Source organism: Pocillopora damicornis, chromosome 11 (genome assembly GCF_964200805.1).
Source record: "Pocillopora damicornis chromosome 11, jaPocDami1.2, whole genome shotgun sequence".
Lineage (NCBI taxonomy): Eukaryota > Metazoa > Cnidaria > Anthozoa > Scleractinia > Pocilloporidae > Pocillopora > Pocillopora damicornis.
The window spans coordinates 482,501-505,363 of NC_142680.1; the positions used below are offsets into that span (position 1 = coordinate 482,501).

The 22,863-nt window shown below is 37.6% G+C and overlaps 2 protein-coding genes and 1 long non-coding RNA gene across 4 annotated transcripts in view; 2 read left to right on the plus strand and 1 right to left on the minus strand.

Moving 5' to 3' along the window:
* The window catches only part of LOC149036967 (uncharacterized), a 37,653-nt gene extending 27,750 nt beyond the window's left edge, over positions 1-9,903 (plus strand). The window contains exon 3 of the long non-coding RNA XR_016181300.1: positions 9,693-9,903. This is a non-coding gene — a long non-coding RNA (uncharacterized LOC149036967). The remainder of the gene's footprint in view (positions 1-9,692) is intronic.
* A 1,637-nt stretch (positions 9,904-11,540) lies between these two features.
* Positions 11,541-18,183, plus strand: LOC113669490 (uncharacterized). 2 transcript variants are annotated; one of them, XM_027185527.2, is made up of 7 exons: positions 11,541-11,911; positions 12,477-12,834; positions 13,332-13,370; positions 14,650-14,721; positions 15,230-15,319; positions 16,231-16,447; positions 16,655-18,183. In XM_027185527.2, the coding sequence occupies exons 1-7, from the start codon at positions 11,689-11,691 to the stop codon at positions 16,913-16,915; spliced, it is 1,260 nt and encodes a 419-aa protein (XP_027041328.2). In that variant the 5' UTR covers positions 11,541-11,688; the 3' UTR covers positions 16,916-18,183. The 2 variants fall into 2 exon arrangements, with proteins under 2 accessions (XP_027041328.2, XP_027041329.2); XM_027185528.2 differs by lacking the exon at positions 13,332-13,370.
* Positions 18,184-18,942: 759 nt separating this feature from the next.
* LOC113669483 (RING finger protein 11) lies at positions 18,943-22,787 on the minus strand. Its single transcript, XM_027185518.2, has 3 exons — positions 22,591-22,787; positions 22,363-22,505; positions 18,943-20,706 (listed from the first exon to the last, which is right to left on the minus strand). Exons 1-3 carry the CDS (start codon positions 22,693-22,695, stop codon positions 20,526-20,528), a joined length of 429 nt encoding a protein of 142 aa, XP_027041319.1. The 5' UTR covers positions 22,696-22,787; the 3' UTR covers positions 18,943-20,525.
* Positions 22,788-22,863: the final 76 nt, after the last annotated feature.

The following is a 22,863-nucleotide window of genomic DNA, read 5'->3' on the forward strand; positions in this document are numbered from 1 at the left end:
CCGCGCACTGTTTTCAAAGTGTTATGTACGAGTTGTCTTTACAAGAGTTTTTCGCGCACTGTTTTGGATATGTTGTGTTTTTTTAACGTTAGCTCTTTGCACACTGTTTTGCATGTGTACTGTTTGATTGTATGTCACGTCAGTTGCTTGCGCACTGTTTGTAGGTGTTCTGTATTATTCTTTGGTACGTTAGTGCCTTGCGCACTCTTTTGAATGTGTTCTGGAAGACTTTTACTTACGTTAGTATTTTGCGCATCGTTTTGAATGTGTTCCGTATGATTGTTTTGGTACGTTAGCTCCTTGCGCAGTATTTTTTATGTGTTGTGTTTGAGTGTTTAGTACGTTAGTTCCTTGCGCACTGTTTTTATTGTGTTTTTTAAGATTTGTAGTTACGTTAGTGCTTTGTGCAACGCTTTGAATGTGTTCTGTATGATTCTTTTGTACTTAAGTGCCTCGCACACTGTTTTTCATGTGATTTGTGCGATTTGTGGTAAGGTTAGTGTTTTGCACACTGTTTTGTATGTGTTCTCTTTCATTGTTTGGTACGTTAGGTCCTTGCGCACGTTTTTAAATTCGTTCTGTAAGATTTGCAGTCATGTTAGTGCATTGTGCACCGTTTTGAATATGTTTTGTATGATTGTTTGGTACGTTATTGCCTCGCGCACTGTTTTGAAAGTGTTCTGTAGGATGTTTTGTTAGTTTAGTGTCTTGCGCACTGTTTTGAATATGTTGTGTTCGGTGTTATTTCACGTTAGTCCCTTGCAAACTGTTTTGCATGTGTTCTGTTTGATTGTATGTCACGCCAGTTGCTTGCGCACTGTTTTTTATATGTTAAGTATTAGTCTTTGGTACGTTAGTGCGTTGCGCACTCCTTTGAATGTATTCTGGAAGACTTTTACTTACTTTAGTGTTTTGTGCACCGTTTTGAATGTGTTGTGTATGGTTGTTTTGTACAGTAGTTCCTCGCGCACTGTTTTGAATGGGTTCTGTAGATGTTTTTATACGTTAGTGTTTTATGCACTGTTTTGAATGTGTTGTGTTTGATGGTTTGTCACGTTAGTTCCTTGCGCAGTGTTTTTTATGTGTTGTGTTTGAGTGTTTGGTACGTTAGTTCCTTTCGCACTGTTTGTATTGTGTTTGTTAAGATTTGTAGTTACGTTAGTGCTTTGCGCACCGTTTTGAATGTGTTTTGTATGATTTTTTGGTACTTTAGTGCATTGCACACTGTTTTGAATGTGTTTTGTACGATTTGTGGTTGCGTTAGTGTTTTGCGCACCGTTTTGTATGTGTTCTTTATGATTGTTTGGTACGTTAGCTCCTTGAGCACGTTTTTAAATGTGTTCTGTTAGATTTGTAGTCACATTGGTGTATTGCGCACCGTTTTGAATGTGTTCTGTATGATTGTTTGGTACCTTAGTGCCTCGCACACTGCCTTGAAAGTGTTCTGTACGATTTTTTATTAGGTTAGTTTTTTGGGCACTGTTTTGAATATGTTGCGTTAGTTTTTTTTTCACGTTTGCTCTTTGCACACTGTTTTGCATCTGTTCTGTTTGATTTTATGCCACGTCAGTTGTTTGCGCACTGTTTTGTATGTAATCTGTATTATTCTTTGGTACTTTAGTGCCTTGCACACTATTTTTAATGTGTCCTGGAAGAGTTCTAGGGTTTTGTGCACCGTTTTGAATGTGTTCTGTATGATTTTTTGGTAGAGTAGTTCCTCGCGCACTGTTTTGAATGGGCTCTGTGCGATTTTTTTTAAGTTAGTATTTTCTGCACTGTTTTGAATGCTTTTCTGTTTGATGGTTTGTCACGTTAGTTCCTTGTGCAACGCTTTTTATGTGTTGTGTTTGAGTTTTTGGTACGTTAGTTCCTTGCGCACTGTTTTTATTGTGTTTTTTTAGATCTGTTGTTACATTAGTGCTTTCCGCACCGTTTTGAATGTGTTTTGTATAACTGTTTGGTACTTTAGTGCATCGCGCACTGTTTCAAATGTGTTTTGCACGATTTGTGGTTAGGTTAGTGTTTTGCGCAGTGTTTTGCGCAGTGTTTCGCGCAGTGTTTTGCGCAGTGGTTTGCGCAGTGTTTTGCGCATTGTTTTGTATGTGTCCTGTTTGATCGTTTCGTACGTTAGTTTTTTGCGCACTTTTTTTAATGTGTTCTGTAAGATTTGTAGTCAGGTTAGTGTGTTGCGCACCGTTTTTAATGTGTTCTGTATAATTGTTTGGTACGTTAATGCCTTGCGCACTGTTTTGAATGTGTTCTCTAGGCTTTTTTTTATTTAGGTTAGTGTTTTGCGCTCTGTTTTGAATATGTTGTGTTTGGTTTTTTTTCACACTGTTTTGCATGTGTTCTGTTTGTATGTTTTTTTCTTTTTGTCACTCTTGTGTCTCTTGCTCTGGTCGGTATGAGTTTTCCTGACAGTTTGTTACGTTAGTGTGTCGCGCACTGTTTTGTATTTTTTTGTTGGCTCCTTGTGACGTTAGTGCCATGTGCAGTGTTTTGTATTTGTACTGTTTGATTGTTTCGTACATTAGTGCCTTGGGCACTGTTTTGAATGTGTTCCTTAAGATTTGTACTTTCGTAAGTGCTTTGCACATTCTTTTGAATGTGTTCTGTATGATTGTTGGGTACGGTAGTGCCTCGGACACTGTTTTGAATGTGTTCTGTTCAATTTTTTGTTACGTTAGTGTGTTGCACTATTTTGAATGTGTTTTGTGGGATTGTTTGTCCCGATAGTGCCTCGGACACTTTTTTGGATGTGTTCTGTCGACTGGTTGTTACGTTTGAGTTTCGTGCACTATTTTTTATGTGTTCTGTTGCTTTTTTGCCACTCTAGTGTCTTGCGTACTGTTTGGTATGATTTTTCATAACATTTGTACGTTGGTGTCTCGCGTAGTGTTTTGTATGTGTTATGTTGACTGTTTGTTACGTTAGCTTCTTGCGCAGTGTTTTGCATGTGTTTTGTTTGATTGTTTTGAACGTTAATGCTTTGCGCACTGTTATAAATGTGTTCTGTAAGATTTATACTTACGTTAGTGTTTTGCGCACCGTTTGGAATGTGTTCTGTATGATTGTATGGTACGTTAGTGCGTCTTGCACTGTTTGGAATGTGTTCTGTACGAATTTTTGTTACGTTAGTGTTTTGGGCACTGTTTTAAATGTGTTCTGTTGGATTGTTTCTCACGTTAGTTCCCTGCACACTGTTTTTCATGTGTTCTTTTGGATTCTATGTAATCTTCTGTGTGTGTTCTCTTTGATTTTTTGTTTCGTTAGTGTTTTACGCACTGTTTTGAATGTGTTGTTTTCGATTCTCTGTCACGTTAGTTGTTGGCACACTGTTTTGCATGGGTTCTGTTTGATTGTATGTCACGTCAGGTCCTTGCATACTGTTTTGTATGTGTTTTGTATGATTGTTTGGTACGTTAGTGACTCGCACACTGTTTGAAATGTGTGCTATACGATTCGTTGTTACGTTAGTGTTTTGCACACTGTTTTTTATGTGTTTTGTTGAGTGTTTGTGACGTTAGTGCCTTGGGCAGTGTTTTGTATCTGTTTTGTTTGATTGTTTGGTACGTTAGTGCCTTGCGCACTGTTTTGAATGTGTTCTGTAAGGTTTTTAGTTACGCTAGTGTTTTGCGCACCGTTTTAAATGTGTTTCTTATGGTTGTTTGGCACGTTAGTGCCTCGAGCATTGTTTGGAATGTGTTCTGTAAGATTTTTTGTTATGTTAGTGTATTGCACACTGTTTTGAATGTGTTCTGTTTCATTGTTTCCCACGTTAGTTCCTCGTATACTGTTTTGCGTGTAGTCTGTTTGATTGTATGTCTCGTCAGTGCCTTGCGCACTTTTTTGTATGTGTCCTTTATGGTGGTTTGGCAAGATGTTTTGTTACGTCAGTGTTTTGCGCACTGTTTTGAATGTATCGCGTTGGATTGTTTGTCACGGTAATACTTGGGGCACTGTTTTGTATGTGTTCTGTCAACTTTTTGGTACGTTCGAGTGTCACCCAATGTTTTTGATGTGTTGTGTTGCCTTTTTGTCACTCTAGTGTCTCGCGCACTGTTTGGTATAAGTTTTCTTGACAGTTTGTTACCTTAGGGGCTTTCGCACTGTTTTGTATATCTTTTCTTTGATTGTTTGGTACGTTAGTGCCTCGCGCACTGTTTTGAATGTGTTCTGGAAGGCTTCTACTTACGTTAGTGTTTTGCGCACTATTTTGAATGTGTTCTGTTTGATTGTTTGGTACGTTTGTTGTTTGCGCACTGTTTTGAATGTGTTCTCTAAGATTTTTTTGTCACGTTAGTGTTTTGCGCGCTGTTTTGAATGTGTTGCGTTGGTTGTCACGTTAGTGCCTCAGGCACTGTTTTGTATGTGTTCTGTTGCGTTTTTGTTACTCTAGTGTCTCGCGCACTGTTTGGTATGAGTTTTGTTGACATTTTGCTACGTTCTGTTTGATTGTTTGGCACGTTAGTGCCTTGCGCACTGTGTTGAATGTGTGCTGTAAAATTGTAGTCAGGTTATTTTTTTTTGCACACCGTTTTGAATGTGTTCTTTATGATTATTTGGTACGTTGTTGCCTTGCGCATTGTTTTGAATGTGTTCTGTACGATTTGTTGTTGCGTTAGTGTTTTGCGCACTATTTTGAATGTGTTGTGTTCGATTGTTTGTCAAGTTAGTTGCTCACGCACTGTTTTACATGTGTTTTGTTTGATTGTATATCACGTTAGTGCCTTGCGCACTGTTTTGTATGTGTTCTGTTTGATTGTTTGGTACGTTAGTGCCTTGTGCACTGTTTTGAATGTGCTTTGTAATTTTTTTTACGTTAGTGTTTTGCGCTCTGTTTTGAATGTGTTATGTTTGATTGTTTGGTACGTTAGTGCTTCGCGCACTCTTTTTAATGTGTTCTGTACGATTTGTTGTTACGTTAGTGTTCTGTGCACTGTTTTGAATGTGTTGGGTTGGATTGTTTGTCACGTTTGTGCTTCGGGCACTGTTTGGTATGTGTTCTGTCGACTGTTTGTTACTTTCGAGTTTGGTGAACTGTTTTTTATGTGTTCTGTTGCTTTTTTGTCAGTCTAGTGTCACTTGCACTGTTTTGAATGTGTTGCATTAGATTGTTTGTCGTGTTAGTGCGTTGGGCACTGTTTTTATGTGTTCTGTCGACTGTTTCTTACGTTCGAGTTTCGTGCACTGTTTTTTATGTGTTCTGTTGCCTTTTTGTGACTAGTGTTTTGCGCACTGTTTTCAATGTGTTCTGTTGGATTGTTTGTCACGTAAGTTCCTCGGACACTGTTTTGCATGTGTTCTGTTTGATTGTATGTCACGTCAGTTCCTTGCGCACTGTTTTGTGTTTGTTCTGTTTGATTGTTTGGTATGTTAGTGGCTCGCGCATTGTTTTGAATGTGTTCCTTAAGATTTTTCTTTATATTAGTGTATTGTGCAGTGTTCTGAATGTGTTCTGTTTGATTGTTGGGTACGTGAGTGCCTTGCGCAATGTTTTTTATGCGTTTTGTTTGATTTTTGTGACGTTAGTGTTTTGCGCACTGTTTTGAATGTGTTTTGTTGGATTGTTTTGTCATGTTAGCGCCTCAGGCATTGTTTTGTATGTGTTTTATCGACTGTTTGTTACGTTCGAGTTTGGCGCACTGTTCTTTATGTGTTCTGTTGCCTTTTTGTGACTCTAGTGTCTTGCGTACTGTTTGGTATGAGTTTTCTTGAGAGTTTGTTTCGTTAATGTCTAGCGCACTGTTTTGTATGTGTTTTGTTGACTCTATGACGTTAGTGCCTTGTGCAGTGTTTTTTATGTGCTCTGTTTTACTGTTTGGTACGTTAGTGCCTTGCGCACTGTTTTGAATGTGTTCTGTAAGATTTTTGTCACGTGAGTGTTTTGCACACCGTTTTGAATGTGTTCTGTATGACTGTTTGGTAAGTTAGTGCATCGCACACCGTTTTGAATGTGTTCTGTTTGATTGTTTGGTACGTTTGTTGTTTGTGCAATGTTTTGAATGTGTTGTGTTGGATTGCTTGTCACGTTAGTGCCTCGGGCACTGTTTTGTATGTGTTCTGTCAACAGTGTTTTGTATGTTTTCTCTTTGATTGTTTGGTACGTTAGTGCCTTAGGCACTGTTTTGAATGTGTTTTGTAAGATTTTTACTTAGGGTAGTGTTTTGCGCACCGTTTTGAGTGTGTTGTGTTGGATTGTTTGTCATGTTAGTGCCTCGGGCACTGTTTTGTATGTGTTCCGTTGACTGTTTGTTACGTTCGGTTTTTGTGCACTGTTTTTTCTGTGTTCTGTTGACTTTTTGTCACTTTAGTGTCTCAAGCACTGTTTGGTATGAGTTGCCCTGACAGTTTGTTACGGTAGTGTCTCGTGCACTGTTTCGTATGTGTTTTGTTGACTGTTTGTTTTGTCAATGCCTTGCGCACTGTCTTGTAAGTGTTCTGTTTGATTTTTTTGGTACGTTGGTGCCTTGTTCTGTAAGATTTTTTGTTATGTTAGTGTTTTGTGCACTGTTTGTACACTGTTTATTGGTACGTTAGTGCTCTTGTTCTGTAAGATTTTTTGTTATGTTAGTGTTTTGTGAACTGTTTATATTGTATTCTGTTGGATTGTTTGTCACTTTAGTGCCTTGCACGCTGTTTTGTATGTGTTCTGTTTGATTGCATGTGACGTCAGTGCCTTGCGCAATCTTTTGTATGAGTTTTCTTTGATGTTTTTTATGTGTTCTGTAATTTTTTTTAAGTTAGTGCTTGGGCATTGTTTTGAAGGTGTTCTATTGGGTTATTTGTCACGTTAGTGCCTGGCACAATGTTTTGTATGTGTTCTGTTGGCTTTTTTTCACGTTCCGTTGTCGCGCACTGTTTTCTATGTGATCTGTTGAGTTTTTGTTACGTTAGTGTCTCGGTCACTTTTTGGTATGTGTTATCTGTAATTGTTTGTCACGTTTGTGTTTTGTATGTGTTATGTTTTGTGCTTTGTTATGTTAGTGCCTCCCGCACTGTTTTGTATTTTTTTGTTGTTGACTTTTTGTCACGTTAGTGCCTTGCACACTGTTTTGTATGTGTTTTGTTGATTGTTTGTCACGTTAGTGCCTTACGCATTGTTTGTATGTGTTATGTTTGATTGTTTGGTACGTTGGTGCCTCGCGCACTGTTTTGAATGTGTTTTGTCAAATTTTTTGTTACGTTGGTGTTTTGGGCAATGTTTTGAAGGTGTTGGATTGTTGCTCACGTTAGTTCCTTGCACAATGATTTGTATGTCTCCTGTTGACTGTTTTTTATGTTCTGATGTCGCGCACTGTTTTTTATGTAATCTGTTGATTTTTTTTCACGTTAGTGTCTCGCGTACTGTTTGGTATGAGTTTTCTTGACAGTCTGTTACGCTATTGTCTTGCGCACTGTTTTGTATGTGTTTTGTCGACTGTTTGTCACGTTAGTGCGTTGCACACGGTTTTGTATGTATTCTGTTTGATGTTTTGTGACGTTCATGTTTTGCGCAGTGTTTTGAATGTGTTCTATTGGATTGTTTGTCACGTTAGATCCTCGTACAAAGTTCTGTATGTGTTCTGTTGAGTGTTTTTTACGTTCGGGTGTCGCGCACTGTTTTTTTATGTGTTCTGTTGACTTTTTGTCACGTTAGTGTCTCGCGCATTTTTTTGTATGAGTTTTCTTGACAGTTTGTTATGTTAGTGTCTCGCGCACTGTGTTGTATGTGTTCTGCTGACTAACGGTCACGTTGGTGCCTCGTGCACTATTTTTTATGTGTTCTGTTGACTGTTTTTTATGTTATTGTCTCGTGCACTGTTTTTATTGTGTTTGGTATGATTTTTTGTTACGTTAGTGTCTCGTGCACTGTTTTGTAATGTCCTGTTGACTCTTTGTTACGTTAGTGTCTCGCACATTGTTTTGTTTGCGTTCTGTTTAACTGTTTGTTACGTTGGCGTCCTGCACTCTGTTTTTATGTGTTTAGTTGACTGTTTGTTACGTTAGTGTCTCGTGCACAGTTTTGTATGTGTTCTGTTTGGTTGTTTGTCACATTAGTGCCTTGTGGACTGTTTTGTATGTGTTCTGTTTGACCGTTGGTTTCGTTAGTGCCTCGTGCACTGTTTTGTACGTGTTGTGTTTGACTGTTTGTTACGTTGGTGTCTCGTGCACTATTTTGTATATGTGTAGTTGACTGTTTGTTACCTTTGTGTCTTGCAGACTGTTTTGTATGTGTTCTGCTTGATTCTTGATTACTTTAGGGTTTTGCGCACTGTTATGAATGTGTTCTGTTTCATTGTTTTTCACGTTACTGTTTCGGGCGCTGTTTTGTATGGGTTGTATAGACGATTCGTTACGTTAGTGTCTCGCGTACTGTTTTGTAAGTGTTGGTTACATTAGTGTCTCGCGCACTGTTTTGTATGTGTTCTGTTTGACTATTTGTTACGTTGGTGTCTCGCGCATTGTTTTGTATGCTTTTTTATACTTTTTCTTGTGTTAGTGTCTCGTGCGCTGTTTGTATGTGTTTTGTTTGGTTGTTTGTCACGTTAGTGTCTCGTGCACTGTTTCGTATTTGTTTTGTTGACTTTTTCTAATGTTAGTGTCTCGCGCACTATTTTGTATGTGTTTTGTTTCGTTGTTTGTTACGTTAGTGTCTCGTGCACTGTTTTGTACGTGTTGTGTTTGACTGTTTGTTACGTTAGTGGCTCGCACCCTGTTTTGTATGTGTTCTGTTGAGCGTTTGTTACGTTAGTGTCTCGCGCAGTGTTTTGTATGTGCTCTGTTTGATTGTTTGTTACATTGGTGTCTCGCACACTGTTTTGAATGTGTTTTGTCAGACTATTTGTTGCGTCAGTGTCTCGCCCACTGTCTTGTATGAGTTCTGTTGACTGTTTGTTACGTTAGTGTCTTACGCACAGTTTTGTATGTGTCCTGTTGACTGTTTTTCACGTTAGTGTCTCGGGTACTATTTTGTATGTGTTTTGTTTGATTGTTTGTTACGTTAGTGCCTCGTGAACTGTTTTGTACGTGTTCTGTTCAGTGTTTGTTACGTTGGTGTCTCGCGCACCGTTTTGTATGAGTTTTGTTGACTGTTTGTTACGTTAGTGTCTTGCACACTATTTTGTATGTGTTGTATTGAGTGTTTCTTATGTTCGTGTCTTGTGCACTGTTTTTATCTGTTCCGTATGATTGTTTGTTACGTTAGAGTCTCGTGCACTGTTTTGTTTGTGTTCTGTTTGTCTGTTTGTGACGTTAGTGTCTTGGGCACTGTTTCTTATTTGTTCTGTTGGATTGTTTGTTACGTTAGAGTCTCGCGCACTGTTTTGTATGTGTTCTGTTGACTCTGTTACGTTAGTGCCTCTCGCACTGCTTTGTCTGTGTTCTGTTTGACAGTATGTTACGCTGGTGTCTGGCGCAGTGTTTTGTATGTGTTTAGTTGACTGTTTGTTATGTTAGTTTCTCGCGCACTGTTTTGTATCTGTTCTGTTTGATTCTTTGTTACGTTTGTGTCTCTTGCACCGTTTTCTCTGTGTTCTGTTGGATTGTTTGTCACGTTAGTGTCTCGCGCACTGTGTTGTACGTGTTCGGTTTGATTGTTTGTCACGGTAGGGACTCGTGCACTGGTTTCGTTCTGTTTTGTTTGATGGTTAATGTGGACAATTTCATGCCCCTCCCGCAGTGCGACATTTGAATTTTTTTTCTCGCTATAGTGGAAACTCAAATACTTCGTCCACGATCCTGACTCACATAACAAAAATCGACATTACGATAAAAGAAAGTAAAGGAACCATTCTCGAATTGGGTGCGGCCGGATCTTTTTATGGTTAGTGAGGCTACCTTAGAAACTTTATCTTTTTTTAGTTTCATATTATTTCATATGTTTAGAGACAAATCAATTAATTTTTCTCTCGTGCCCCCGCTATTACGAACACTAAATCTTCCGCCCCCCCGCGGGTTTCTGTAATAATGGGAGTTGACTGTGTTATTTTGCATCGTCATAGATCAGAACCATTTCATTGCCTGGGTGACAAAGCAGAGCAAGAACTAAACTTTAATCTATAGCTTGAATTAGAACACGTGTCTGATGCCATCAAGATACACAAGTGTGCATGTGTGATCAGCTCATCAGAAAGAGAGAAGTACGATTTGTGTCTCGTCAATGGAAAGTTTGTGCTGTTTGATACGATTCTTTATCATTCTAAAAATTTGCCGGAGCTAGGTTATTATGACTCGAGTAATATTTGTGCAACTCAGATTTAACTCGTACTCGGGTAATGTTTGTGCAACTCGGATTTAATTTGGATTGTGTTCGTGCAACTCGGATTTAACTCGGGTAATTGTCGTGCAACTCGGATTTCTTTACGGTGGCCAATTTACGTTTTCAACTCAGTTGTTAACACTTAATCACCTGCTATACTCTCCCACCGATGCAGCACCACAGTTTCTTTAGAAACTTACCCCCTTTAATTTGGGCAGTGTTCGTGCAACTCGGATTTAACTCTGATAATGTTTTTGTTACTCAATTTAACTCGGTTGATGTTCGTGCTTTTTGCTAGTAGCTTAGTTAATACCTGAGTGTCACTGCAATCTAACAATGGTGACAGAACGAAGCCAACAACGGAATTATTAGAAGATACTATCTCCCACGCTCGAAACTTTAGCTTTTTTACCCTTTACGGTGGCCAATTTACGTTTTTAACTCAGTTGTTAACACTAAATTTCCTGCTATACATATATATATATATATATACACGACTTTATTTTATACCTCTTCTTCATGCGCGCATGGTATAATGGCGATTGCTAAGGCAATGAAAGCTCTTAAATTGCATAATCCAATGATCCAGTTTCTAGCGAACATCAGTTGGCTCGAGTATCAGGCCTTCCCAAGGAAAGGGGAGTGGGGCCGAGCGAGAGCAGGAGGACTGCAGGAGGAAGGCTTTCCTTTTTTTCTCTCTCTCAGTTCCCACTCCCCTCAAAAAGCCCCCTACTCGGGCTATAAATCAGTTAGTAGAAGATTTCCTTGATGACCTTTTTGGGATTTTAAATTTTAACTCATGTGCAGTGCTTGCAATGACTATCCTGAGATTCAGCGTCTTGTGTCCATTAGTTCTTTTCATGCATAGTGAAAATCTAGACCTTTTTTACCGAGGAAAAGAACACTGAAGATTTCTATCAACTGTGTGGCTGCAGCAAGTAAGCTGCACTCTCTCTACCGTAAGTCCATTGAAAAGACAGTACGCGCGACCACAGCATTGTACCTGCGTGTTGTTATGGTCGTCTGCGCTGCCTTTTGCAATGGACTTGGAGAAGAGCTCACGCGTAGTTCAATTGCTGCCACTACATATCGTATTAATTTTTTTTTGTCAACTTCCGTCTCAATCTTTCATGAAGAAGAAAGCTGTGAATCACTTTGCTGTAACGTATTTTCTCTGAGGTGGTGATGTTTCCTTCTTTACTGACAATAATAATAATCTACCTTGGTGATAATAACTATCAAAAAAAAAATCGTCAACTGCCAGTCGAAGCTAACTGGCTGTAATCGACCATGATTCTTTGCGATCTTAACCCGCGAAGTTCGCCCCAAGCATGCATCGCGCGTGAAGATAACCATCGAGGAGCGAGATTTCTGCGATTTCTCAGCTGAATTGTTGTTTGCAGCACAATCCACCATCATCTGTGCTTGTTCCTTGGCATCCTTCCACAATGGAGGTGGAATACAGCATAGGAGTGAATAATCGCTTCTTAGCGTTAGGACTGGATGATGAAGATCCCGAGGAGACCTTGCTAAAGCAGGAGAAAAAGGAGGAGCCGTCCAAGAAGGAGAAGGCGAAAAAACAAGACAAGAAAGCTGCAAAACAGCCAGTCAAAGAAACGAAGCCTGCCGCAGGGAGAAAGGACAATGTAAACGAAGAGCCTAAGAAGGAAGGTTAGTATCAGCATGTTCACGTCGAAATGTTTAATGCACAAGTTGTACCGTGACGCTATCGTCTTGTCAGATGGCATGTGGAACCCTCAGATGTTTTCAGCTGACATCGCTCTGTAGTTTTCCTAGTCATTTTTTGTTTTCCAGGGATATTTTACAATTAATTTCCATTTTAAAGAAATTACTCACTGCATACAGCCCTATTTTGTAGTGATGGTCACATTAGTTTTGTTCCAAAGCAACCAAAGGTACGCCAAAATTTCATTTAGGGCTAGTGCGGTGCGTTGCGAAATTTGTTGCACTGAAACGAAGATGACTTGAAATCCCTGAGTGATATGTAAATGCCTCTAGAATCCGTATTTTGCGTTTTATCAGACTAAATAGTATCTGTAAGCTAAGAATATGAATGGTTTTTAGGCACGTGTTGTTATGTTAGGCTTGTGTAGGCTTTATTTATGAGTTAATACATAATTTTGAGGCAGAGATTCGATTGCTTCGACTCGGCGAAGATGTGTTATTTCAAGTCAGAGAAGGTTTATTCGTTGCCTATATTTGAAATTTTGTGCAGAAAGAACAGATAGCAGGCGAGGTGGTCGCGGTAAAAGCGATGTGAGGAGAGAAAACGATAAAAACACTCGTTTGACAAACGGTCCGAGCGAGAGAAGAGACCGTGATGACAACACTCCAAGAGAGAGGCGAGGCGGTGGATTCGGCGGCGGATTCCGTAGAAGAGATGGTCCTCAGGGTGATACCGACTCTCCTGATAAAGAGGGAGCTGAAAGGGAAAGAGGAGTCTTCGAAAGAGGAAGAGGCGGCCGTGGATCGCGGGGTGGAGGTGGAAGAGGTCGTGGTGGATTCGGTCCTCGTGGTGGCGGCGGTTTTGGCAGGAAGCGAGAGTTCGAAAGAAGAAGTGGAAGCGACCGCTCGTAAGTTCGTGGTTTTTTTTGCCCTTTTTAATCATACTTTTCTTGCAGAAGAAAAACTTGTTTGAAAACGAAAACTTACACTCGAGATATGTTCTTGCTGCCTCGCATTGTACTTTTTGTAGTACTTTAAATTACCTAATCATTTAATATTATGCGGCTTCCTTCTGTACTGTAGCTTAATTAAGGATACAGAACCCTTCAGGTTTAAAAGTTTTTATTTCAAGGGAATTGTGATGTTTATCAACCCAGAGAGGGTTGCACAGTTTATTTGGAAAATGTCAATTTGTTGCTTCCTTATTGAAACCTGATATAGATTTCACAATTGTGACACAAAAATAACATATATTTGTGAATAAAGTAAAAAAATAGGGCTGCACCATTTCCTTTCACTCCTAACCTTAACCAGCTAATCCTAATTTTTTGTGGGGTGCCTTTCTGTTTCTTTGGAGAAATAATTATATGTGTAAAAGAAAATATGTCCTCTTCTTGTGGTCTAGGGGCCCCCGACTGGACAAATCAAGTCGCGGGGACAGAAGGTTGGACAAACATTCTACTTTCAATTGCTCCTAGATAATAAATGTAAATCTGTTCTTCTTGGTTTATGTTGTGGAAACTAAATATGTGAGCCTAGAGTTGTCAAAACATAACAAAAAGCAGTAAACATGTAGGTGGACAAATTGGCTTTAGAGGCAAAATATGTTGATTTGATTATCCTTTGCCACTTCAGGCCCCATATGTTAACCTTAAGATTATTTCTAGATCACGGACAATCTAATCTATCCTTTTTAAAGGCATTTAGTAATGTTGTATATTATGTTTGTTAAAGCTGACACACATTAAAACCCACAATTAAGAAATGGAAGAGATTCTGGCTAATTTAGATATTGCTTAGTAAATTCGAGTTTGGTTGTTTACGTGTTACATGTGTTAGTGCTAATTTGTGTAGCTTCTGAGACCAACCTTTCTATCGGTTGAGCTGCTTAATAACCTCACATGGGATGTTGGGAGAAAATGAGAAAAGGTTGTTAATCACTTGCATCTTGCTTGTGAATATTAAAAACTCTTTAGTGTTATCCCAACATTCCATGTGGGTTATGCTGCTAAACTAAAGCAAAGTGCAATCTATCACTTAAATAACATAAATTTAAATTTCTGTGTGCTTACAAGTGCAATAAACCATATGTTTTTATCCAATTAGGAGTTCTCAGCACCTCAGTTATTTTATAAATGTTCATCTGCCATTGCACAATGAAGATTTAAGTTTATTCCATTGAAATTGTACTCAATTTTTTCAACCCATTGAGTAGGTGATAGTGTTGAGTGAACAATTCTAAGGGTTGTCTTCATGGGTAGTTTACCAATTTTGCTTCTTGTAAACCTCATTATAAGAAATGATGAAACACGGTTAAATTTTGAATAATTTTTCTTAGTGTATTGGCAGTGTTTACCTTTGTGAAGTATTCGTCATATTTATAATTTTGTTTTACTCATTGTATCTAGAATTTGAGGTTACTACCCTGTTCTCACATCAGCTTAACATTTACATTTATGGTAATGCAGTTAAAGAAAGGGTTCATTATCTTCGTAATTCATTACAATATAGTTGCATTACTTGATATATTTCTGTATTACCAAGGCTACCTTCTAAAGATAAATTCATGTTGTCAACAGCTTCCTCTTGTGTATTGTTTCTGTTGTAGTTATGGCAGCCCTTTGTAGGCCTTACACTTGTTCCCTGATGATAAGCTGTAGTTACTGCACTGGTTTTTAGTTGTAGTCCTCTATTCATGAGACATTTCTCTTTACTGTTTATAGTTCTGTGAAGCCTCAAGAAAAACGTGATGGAGGTGGCCAGTTCAATTGGGGAAGTCCAACAGAAGGTGCAAGGTAAGTTATGCAAGGAAGGATTTTTCTTGAATCACAATTTAGGACAAGAAATGTATCTTATTTCATAGTTATATGGACTACATCCACTCTGTTTGTCCCATAGTCCCAGACACCCATGGCAGTTAATTATCTATCATGGAAGATGATAGAGATCATGGCTGTTCTTGGACATTAACGGGTTTTATCATATAGCTTGTATGACCCTGTAGGCACTTTTATATGTGAAAATCCCCTTAGGAGAGTGGTATACAGTGGAGCAAGCAGGACTGGAAAAGGGTGTATCACTTTGTGCATGGCTCTGTAAGATGTAAGCTGAAAGAAGAAAGGAGAAAGAGAAAGAGTGAAAATGATTGCCTTTTTGGCTTGGTTGAGCTAGGGCAATTGAGTAAATGGTTAACTCTTAGTCATGACATCTGGATCTTGTTGTGCTCCATTTGTGTTTGCTGACTGCTAGATTTTCTACCCCTAGCACTTCCTCTCAACAATTAAATGAATTTTTTCCTTGCAGCGAAGAAACTGATGTTTTTCCTCAGACTGAAGTAGCAGATTGGGCCGAGGCTTCTCCTGACCCAGATGCTGTGAAAGAGACTACTGAAGAGTGAGTTGCATTTATGAAAATACAGTGAAGTCCTTTGATTTGGCCACTTGTAAATTTAACTTTCCCTGTCTTGATCTGACCTGTGATTTTTCAACAATGTTTTGTTAATTTGGCTTAGATAATGATGATGTCTTTTTATTTGTTTCATGATGTTTTCAACTCTTATTTGTCTGGGGCCATAAATTGGATAGTTTTATGCACTTGAAATGTCACAGTCTGCACTACAAGTGACTCCATTGTTGACAATGCTACAATGCTTAATTAATGTTGTACTTCCTGATCAAAGAGAGTTACAACTATTTATAAAATCATAGCCATAGTACTATAGTGTAAAGGTTTGTAATCCTTTGTACTGGTTCCGAAGAGAAATAAATTTTTCCTCATTTTGAGATTGATACATGTGCTTCCTTTAACTCTTAAACTCCAAGGAGAAACCAAGACAATTTTTTCCTTACAATGTTAATACAAAATCAAGAAGAGAAATTATAAGAATAATTAAACAATATCAACTGAATACCAAATTCTCCAAACTAATGTTATAAGAATTGTATGGCAACAGTAAGGAGAATTACTCATGAGATCAGGGAGTAATAGGGTTGATAAGAGTATAACCCCTTTACACCCTAACATCTGTATGTATATTATCCAAACTGATCTTTATATAATTCCTAAGGTGCTGACAAAGAGAATTTGTTCAACAATCAAGAGTTTCTTTTATTGGTGATAATTCCCTTCATCCTCATGACCTTAAAGTGTGATTCAGGGGTGATATTGTCAGGAGAAATTAGATGCTGGTCACTCTCAGGGGCCAAAGGGTTAAGGTGTTTGTTTTCCACACTAGAACAACCCAAGAAAAACTGTTAAGGATTACATTTTTATACTACAGCTTATTTTATGTTTGCTATGTTCAGGGCTCAAGGAGAAGATAAGGAAAATGAAGAAAGTAAGGCAGAAGAGGCTCCAAAGGAAATGAGCTTAGAGGAGTGGAAGGAGTTGCAAGAAAAGGAAAGAGCAAAGGCAACTTTTGAACTGCGCAAAGCTGGTGAAGGAGAGAAAAAAGGAATGTGGAAAGATACTAAAGTTCTTAAAAAACCTGTTGAGGAAGAGGGAGAATATGGGGCCAGAAGAGTAAGTGAACATCACTTGGTCAGAGTGTGGAGAAATTGAGGGAAAGAATGGTTGAAGGATTTAACATATGTTTGTTGGACATTTTGTCCACTTTATACCTAGTTCAGTGAGAAATGTGCAAGTGTATTATGGAAGATTGCCACTTTCTTTTAAAATATTGTTGTAGCAACATTTCTTATTCTTTTTCTTTTTTTTCTTTTTTTTAAGGTCATTGAAGTCAAAGAAAAGACATCTGGTCGTGTCAAGCAAACAGTTGACATACCTTTTGATTTTAAAATGAATAATGAACCAAGAAGAGGAGGCCGGGGTGGCAATCGTGGAGGGAGAGGTGATAGAGGGGGTCGTGGTGGCCGCGGAGGAAGAGGAAGAGGAGGTGGAGGACGTGGTGGGTTTGGTAGTCGTGGAGATTCCAATGAAAGTGGTACAAACTTTGCATTGAATAATGAAGAATTTCCTACTCTTGGCTAACAAGCTTTCTGTGGATACCCACTTGTTCCTTAAAGACTTGAATGCTGCACACTAAAAAGGAACAAGGAAATTAATATGCTTGATGTACTTGACTAAAGAGAAGACAGTTTCTCAGACTTTATAAGTAGTTACCTCTCTATCACAGAGGTCTTGAAAAAAGACAATCTTATTAAATAATGAAGTGCTGTTAGAAGAAGCACTTGACAAGTCTAAGGATACAGCTCATTATACTGCTCAGTAATGTTGGACAATGTCTCCATCTTAGCAGGTTACTTCAGATTTCCTAATTTAAAATGTCACAAAAGAGATAATGTGATATGTGTTGTTGAAAGAAAAAGAAATAATTCTATCCCTTCATCTTATTCCATGCATTAACTTATGCTCCAGTTTTCTTGCTAAATAGTGTTCATACCTTTAACTGGTAAAGTATGTGAAGGTCTTCGTGTATTTGGAATGGAAAAAATTGTTTAAACTAGAGTAAAACTGAGCACCTGATAGCGCAAATATACTATTTTTAGGTTATTTGAATATCTTATCTGGAGTATCTTAGTTTTATTTTCTGTTGTTTTCATAATTTATTGAATTGCCATTCTTTCTATTTTGTGATGGTTATGCCAAGGATTTAAATTCAGTGATTTTTTTTCTGTACAATTTGTTGGTTCATGTATGAGTGCAGATCTCTTTTAATCTCTTACTTTGATGAATAATAAAATAAACCCCGACTGCTGCTGCTCCTGCTGCTGCTGTTGTTAGGGTGTTATAAAAATTGGGAAGAAAACATGTGGGTCATTTTATTTCACCTTCATTATAAAAAGTACAACAGGGGCTTTGAAAACGTGTATAACATGATAATAATGTACACTTAAAATATCCCTTACTGTCTGATCACATATTTCATTGATCCCAGCTTCTCTTGCTGTTATTTGTTGGTTTTCTCTCAGGATTTGAATCATGGATTGTTATTTGATACCATCAGTTAACTCTGTAAACCAAATTAAAACTAGTTCAATATCATTTAGTTATGGCATAACCTTCCTAGTTATGGAGCTCTTTGGTTGTCCAACCACAAAACTTAAAGCCAGCCATAGTAAGGGAGAATGACTGAACACTTTACTGTGATACCAACAAGATGTTCACAAATTACATAAGCAAAGAATTATACTCGCGGTTCCTGGGTTACCACTAAATGTGCACTGTTTTGGGGAATTTTTCATTTTCTTGCATTATTGAAACATGATGAGAAATAAAATATGTCATGGTCAAGTTCATCTAGTCTATTGTTTTCAGTCTGTTTTGTGATCTCCTTTCAGTTATTCAAACTTTGCATGCTTCTAAGCCCTATATGTAAATTTGGCTCTAAAAAGTTCACTTTGTCTACTGTTTCTAGCAGAATTCTTAAAGGGTTCATGCCCCTTCCATCTTTAATTTTTTTTTTCTACCCTCAAAATCATATGAACTGAAAGTAAACTCTCTTTGCCTGAAGGTATTTTATTTGGTCACTAATGAAGTGAAAAGGGTGAAGTTTAGCTGAAATATGTTCAGTAATTTGATTTAATTGGGGGAACAAAGAGCTGGGTGAAAGTGTGCATGATGGTCAACCCTTTCATTCTGAGATCTCATAAGTAATTCTCCTTGTTTATTTGAACACAATTCTTGATATTAGATTGGGGGATTTGGTATTGGATAAACTACTAATCCCCTAATTGACTAATTTCAGTTTTCTTTCTCTCTCTCTTGTATGCTCGATATAGTACTGATATTACAAGGTAATTTTCTGCCTTGGTCACAGATGAGGTTAAAAGTTTAAGAGACTGCAGATAGACTGTGGCACCTTCTTAGTTGCCAAGTGTGCCCTTGTAAAACTGCAGGGAGAAGTGGATCTTTCTTCTTAAAAGTAACTTCATAAGGCTTAAACCTGTGCACCCCCTCAGTTAACACTAAAGAGTCCTTGAAAGGGAGCATGTACGTTGAAAAGGGTTGGGGGGGGGGGGGAATCTGACAATGGCCTAAAACTTTGGAACAACCTCCACCTCTAAATTGTCAAATTTATTTACAAGTTTCAATAAGTATTTTACATTTTAAAATATTAACTTATTCATAGAAGTTGGCTATATACAAAACAGCTTTACTCAAAAGAGGAATCATGTACATGGTTTGTTATCTATATCTATAATAAAAATTAGACAATAAATTTTAAGCTATTTAGACTGTTCAAAAGACTCAACCTTGAAATTATGGTAACCACAAGTTTAGTGCAGTTGTCATTAAATAATAATAGTAATAGTAACAATAAAAATAATAAAAACATGAACAACATTTATTTTTATGTACAAAATAACAGTGGCATCTTTGAAAGAAAAGATTGTTGTTTAAGCATTGCAAATTTTCCACATGCAAGCTTTGGTCAATTATAAACTTTACAGGAAAAGGAAAGCAGTCAATTTTTCTTGTTAAAAATCAGAAAAGGAAAATTAACAATGACTACTCTTAGAAATAGGGTTATGGAATTAAGTAGGGCATCAGAAGTTATACCAACATCTGTGCATTAGATGCCCACTGTAGTTTTGAAGAATGTGTCTGGAAAAAATTAAGACTTCTGATATGAAAATTACAGGGCTTTCCATTTGTTTAGGGGAGAAAAGACAGGTCTTCACAACAAAGTGGTCATAGTAAAATACTGACTGAGAGGCGTGATTTTGTCTGTACTATGCATTCCTAACCAAGTAGGTGATAGTGAAGCTTCAAGTTTTACTTAATATAGAAAACTTACACATGGATAGTACTATGAAAGATCTGTGGTAACTTCTGCTTGTGACACCATAGCTCTAAGCATGCAGTTGCAAAAGAGAAGTTTCCCAGAGTACAAGTTAACATGTTTGAGGACCCTGAATATTATTATTATTATTAATACCCAATAATCCAATTGTGCTAACAACAAAATAAGCTGGATTCACACACTCAAAATTAAAGATGACAGGCAAAAGACCTCACTTTGACTAGACTCTCAATCCAGCTTCCTAACTGCATCTTGACTGAAACATAATCTGGTAATGGCAGAAGGTTAAAACTTACAAAGGATCAACTTATTCTTCTACATTGATGCATAATTTGGCTGAGTTCTTTCAGGTCAAAAATAGCATAAGATTTGAAAGAGAATGAAAAGATCTCATCTGTACAGTTTTTGGAGTGTCTAAAGACAAAGAAAATTACCTAAATGAAAAATTTACAGCTCCTATTAGATGAAGACATTGTTACCCATGTGTAAAGAAAAAAGAACATGAATTTTTTAAAACAGCAAGTATGGGAAGGAAATTCTTATAACTCCAAATTAAAAACATACAAACAAAAAGAAACAGCAGAAATATTGTATGGGGCCATGTCTCTTTGAACATGAAAAAGTGTTACCTTTTAAACCTTCAAAATAATACTAAATAGCACCTTAGTAAGCTACTATCTGAAAAGGAATTACTTTCTTGAATCCTCTGGAAAACACCAGATTGATTTACAGGAACATGGTTCCATTTGTTCCATCAGCCCAATGTTTTTGTAAAAAGAGGCATTAGAAAAAATGTCTATCATTTGTCTCTTCAAAGACATAATTACATTGTTGCTATTCTGTTGATGCTTCATAGTATGTTGACAATAAAGCTGCTTCTACAGGTTCCATACATGAAGGACAGGTGAATGATCTCACCAGCCAATCCTCTATACAGTCTTTGTGATATATGTGCATACAAGGAAGAAACCGTATTGGATCCCCCATAGCAAAGTCTGTCATGCAAATAACACACCTGTTTGAAGAAAATAAAGTCACACTTTTAGCATAATTGCCTTCATCACAGATAGCATAAATTTTCCTTTTCATGCTTAAGTGTTTGAAATAAACAACACTGTGGATTTCAAATTGTACAGGGTAAGAATAAAGTGCAGTATTACTAATCCTTCAAACTCATGCATTTAATTATTGTCTTTGCTTGTATTCTCATCCCAACGATTGGGAAAATATGAGGTTAGAATTACTTGCAAAACTTAGTGTCCCATGGTTCAATTTTACCGTGTAATGACAATTTCTTCTACCCCACTAAGATAGTTTCCCACAGATTGGTAACACTAGCAATCAACGACATACAAGGCAATGTTCCTATTTATGGTTTATAATTCTATATCATCAATTAAAAACTTGGAATAAAGAGGTCGCTGAGGGCTCATTTCGATGTGCTTTTTCATCTACATGTGAATAGTTAAAAGATAAATGAAATATCTTTTATAAACTATATTGATCATCGACAAATCCCGTTTACGTGTGAGAACGTGACATACAATGCATACTGTCATGTGGAAAACATAAGACATGAAACACTTGACTTGATCTGGAATTGTGCAAGTGCCAGTAAAGGAAAAAATCATTGTTCTCTGGTAAAAAGTAATTAATCTGTTCCACTTGTACTTCCATTACATCGAACTTTAAACGTTCCATCGTGTATTGTGGCTGCCCAAACAATCATATGAACATCGAAATAAGTAAGAGAAAAAACGCATTGCTTGAAATTTTTATACCTAACATGAATTCGAAACTTTCTACATGTTATGCAAATGATCAGAATCGTGTGGTGAACAAACACAAGAACAGGCCAGCACTTAGAAAACACTCAACATTCAAATATAATTCGGCTGTGGTTTCAACGCATTCCAAGTAGTTAGGACAACATCATTAATTCACAGCGAGAATAAATAGTCAACAAAAGATGAATCAATGAAAATTCTTGATCCACGAAATACATTTACAAGTGCAGACATTTCCAGGGAATGCGATATGTCTCTCTGTAAGAAAGTGACCAAAAGTTGCCAGTTTTAAGAAGATAAGGAAATGAAGACCCTCTCGTTACCGGAAGTAATATAAGCAGAGTGAACAATAGCGCAAAGTTCTTTCAGGAAGATCGCGTGTATTTATCGTGGTCCTTTTTGGGAAAAAAAAGTCCGAAATGGAAACGAAACTGAAAGTGTAGTTGTTGGCATTAATTAAAATTCTCGCGTAGGCTATGAAATAAACAATATATTGGCTTGTCTTCACAAGATTGAAGAAACATGTTCCGTTCAACGAAATCATCAGACCGCTTCCTCTATCACATGTATTCATGAAGTAAAGTGAAAGTATAAACAAAGCAGAATTCTGTTGCTGGTGTTTAAAGTGCTCCAACATCGCGTTAGCAAAGAAACATTCCAATGTAGCGACGCTTGATCAAGGAAAATATTCGTAGCATGTTGTGGCTCGATAAACAATCAGAGCGAGCGTTCTGAATAAAATATTCATCGCATTTCATAGCTAATTACTTACTTGAATAATATTTTTTCCAATAATCTACATCCTTTTTATATAGTATTTACAAACCCAAGGATGTATCCTTTCTTCGTGCGAATTATTTGAAAACAAAAGTGATATAACATACTCTCTCTTTTTTCCTTTCGATCCATCGTATTTTCCGACTGGAAGATGTTGAATCAAGCCTAAACGCTGAGCCAAACGAATCTGCTGTTCTTCAGATAGGAGATGAGGAGCATGTTGACTTTGTATAAAGATTGGCGCTTCCTCCTAAAATGAAAAAAAAACGCCATGAGTGACGAGGAATACTCGCCAAAGTAATCAACCGCGGCAATATGTGAAAACGTTTCTCGACCTGATATGGCGGTGGTGGTTCGCCTGTTGTTGGGGAGTCTGCGCTTTCTTCATCGTGTAAAAGAGATATATCGTCTTGCCCGGAGCTTTTTAAACAGTTTCCCATAATGGGATAAACTGAAGCTCTACAAATTTGAGGCAGATGACTGACTAAACTGAGGCACTTACTTAACTCACTACCGGCCAGCTACTTTGTCTAGTGAAAAATTATTCTCAAAACAACAAATGTCATGCTGTCGTAACGTGACGTCATTTTTGAGTGTTCCGTGATCGG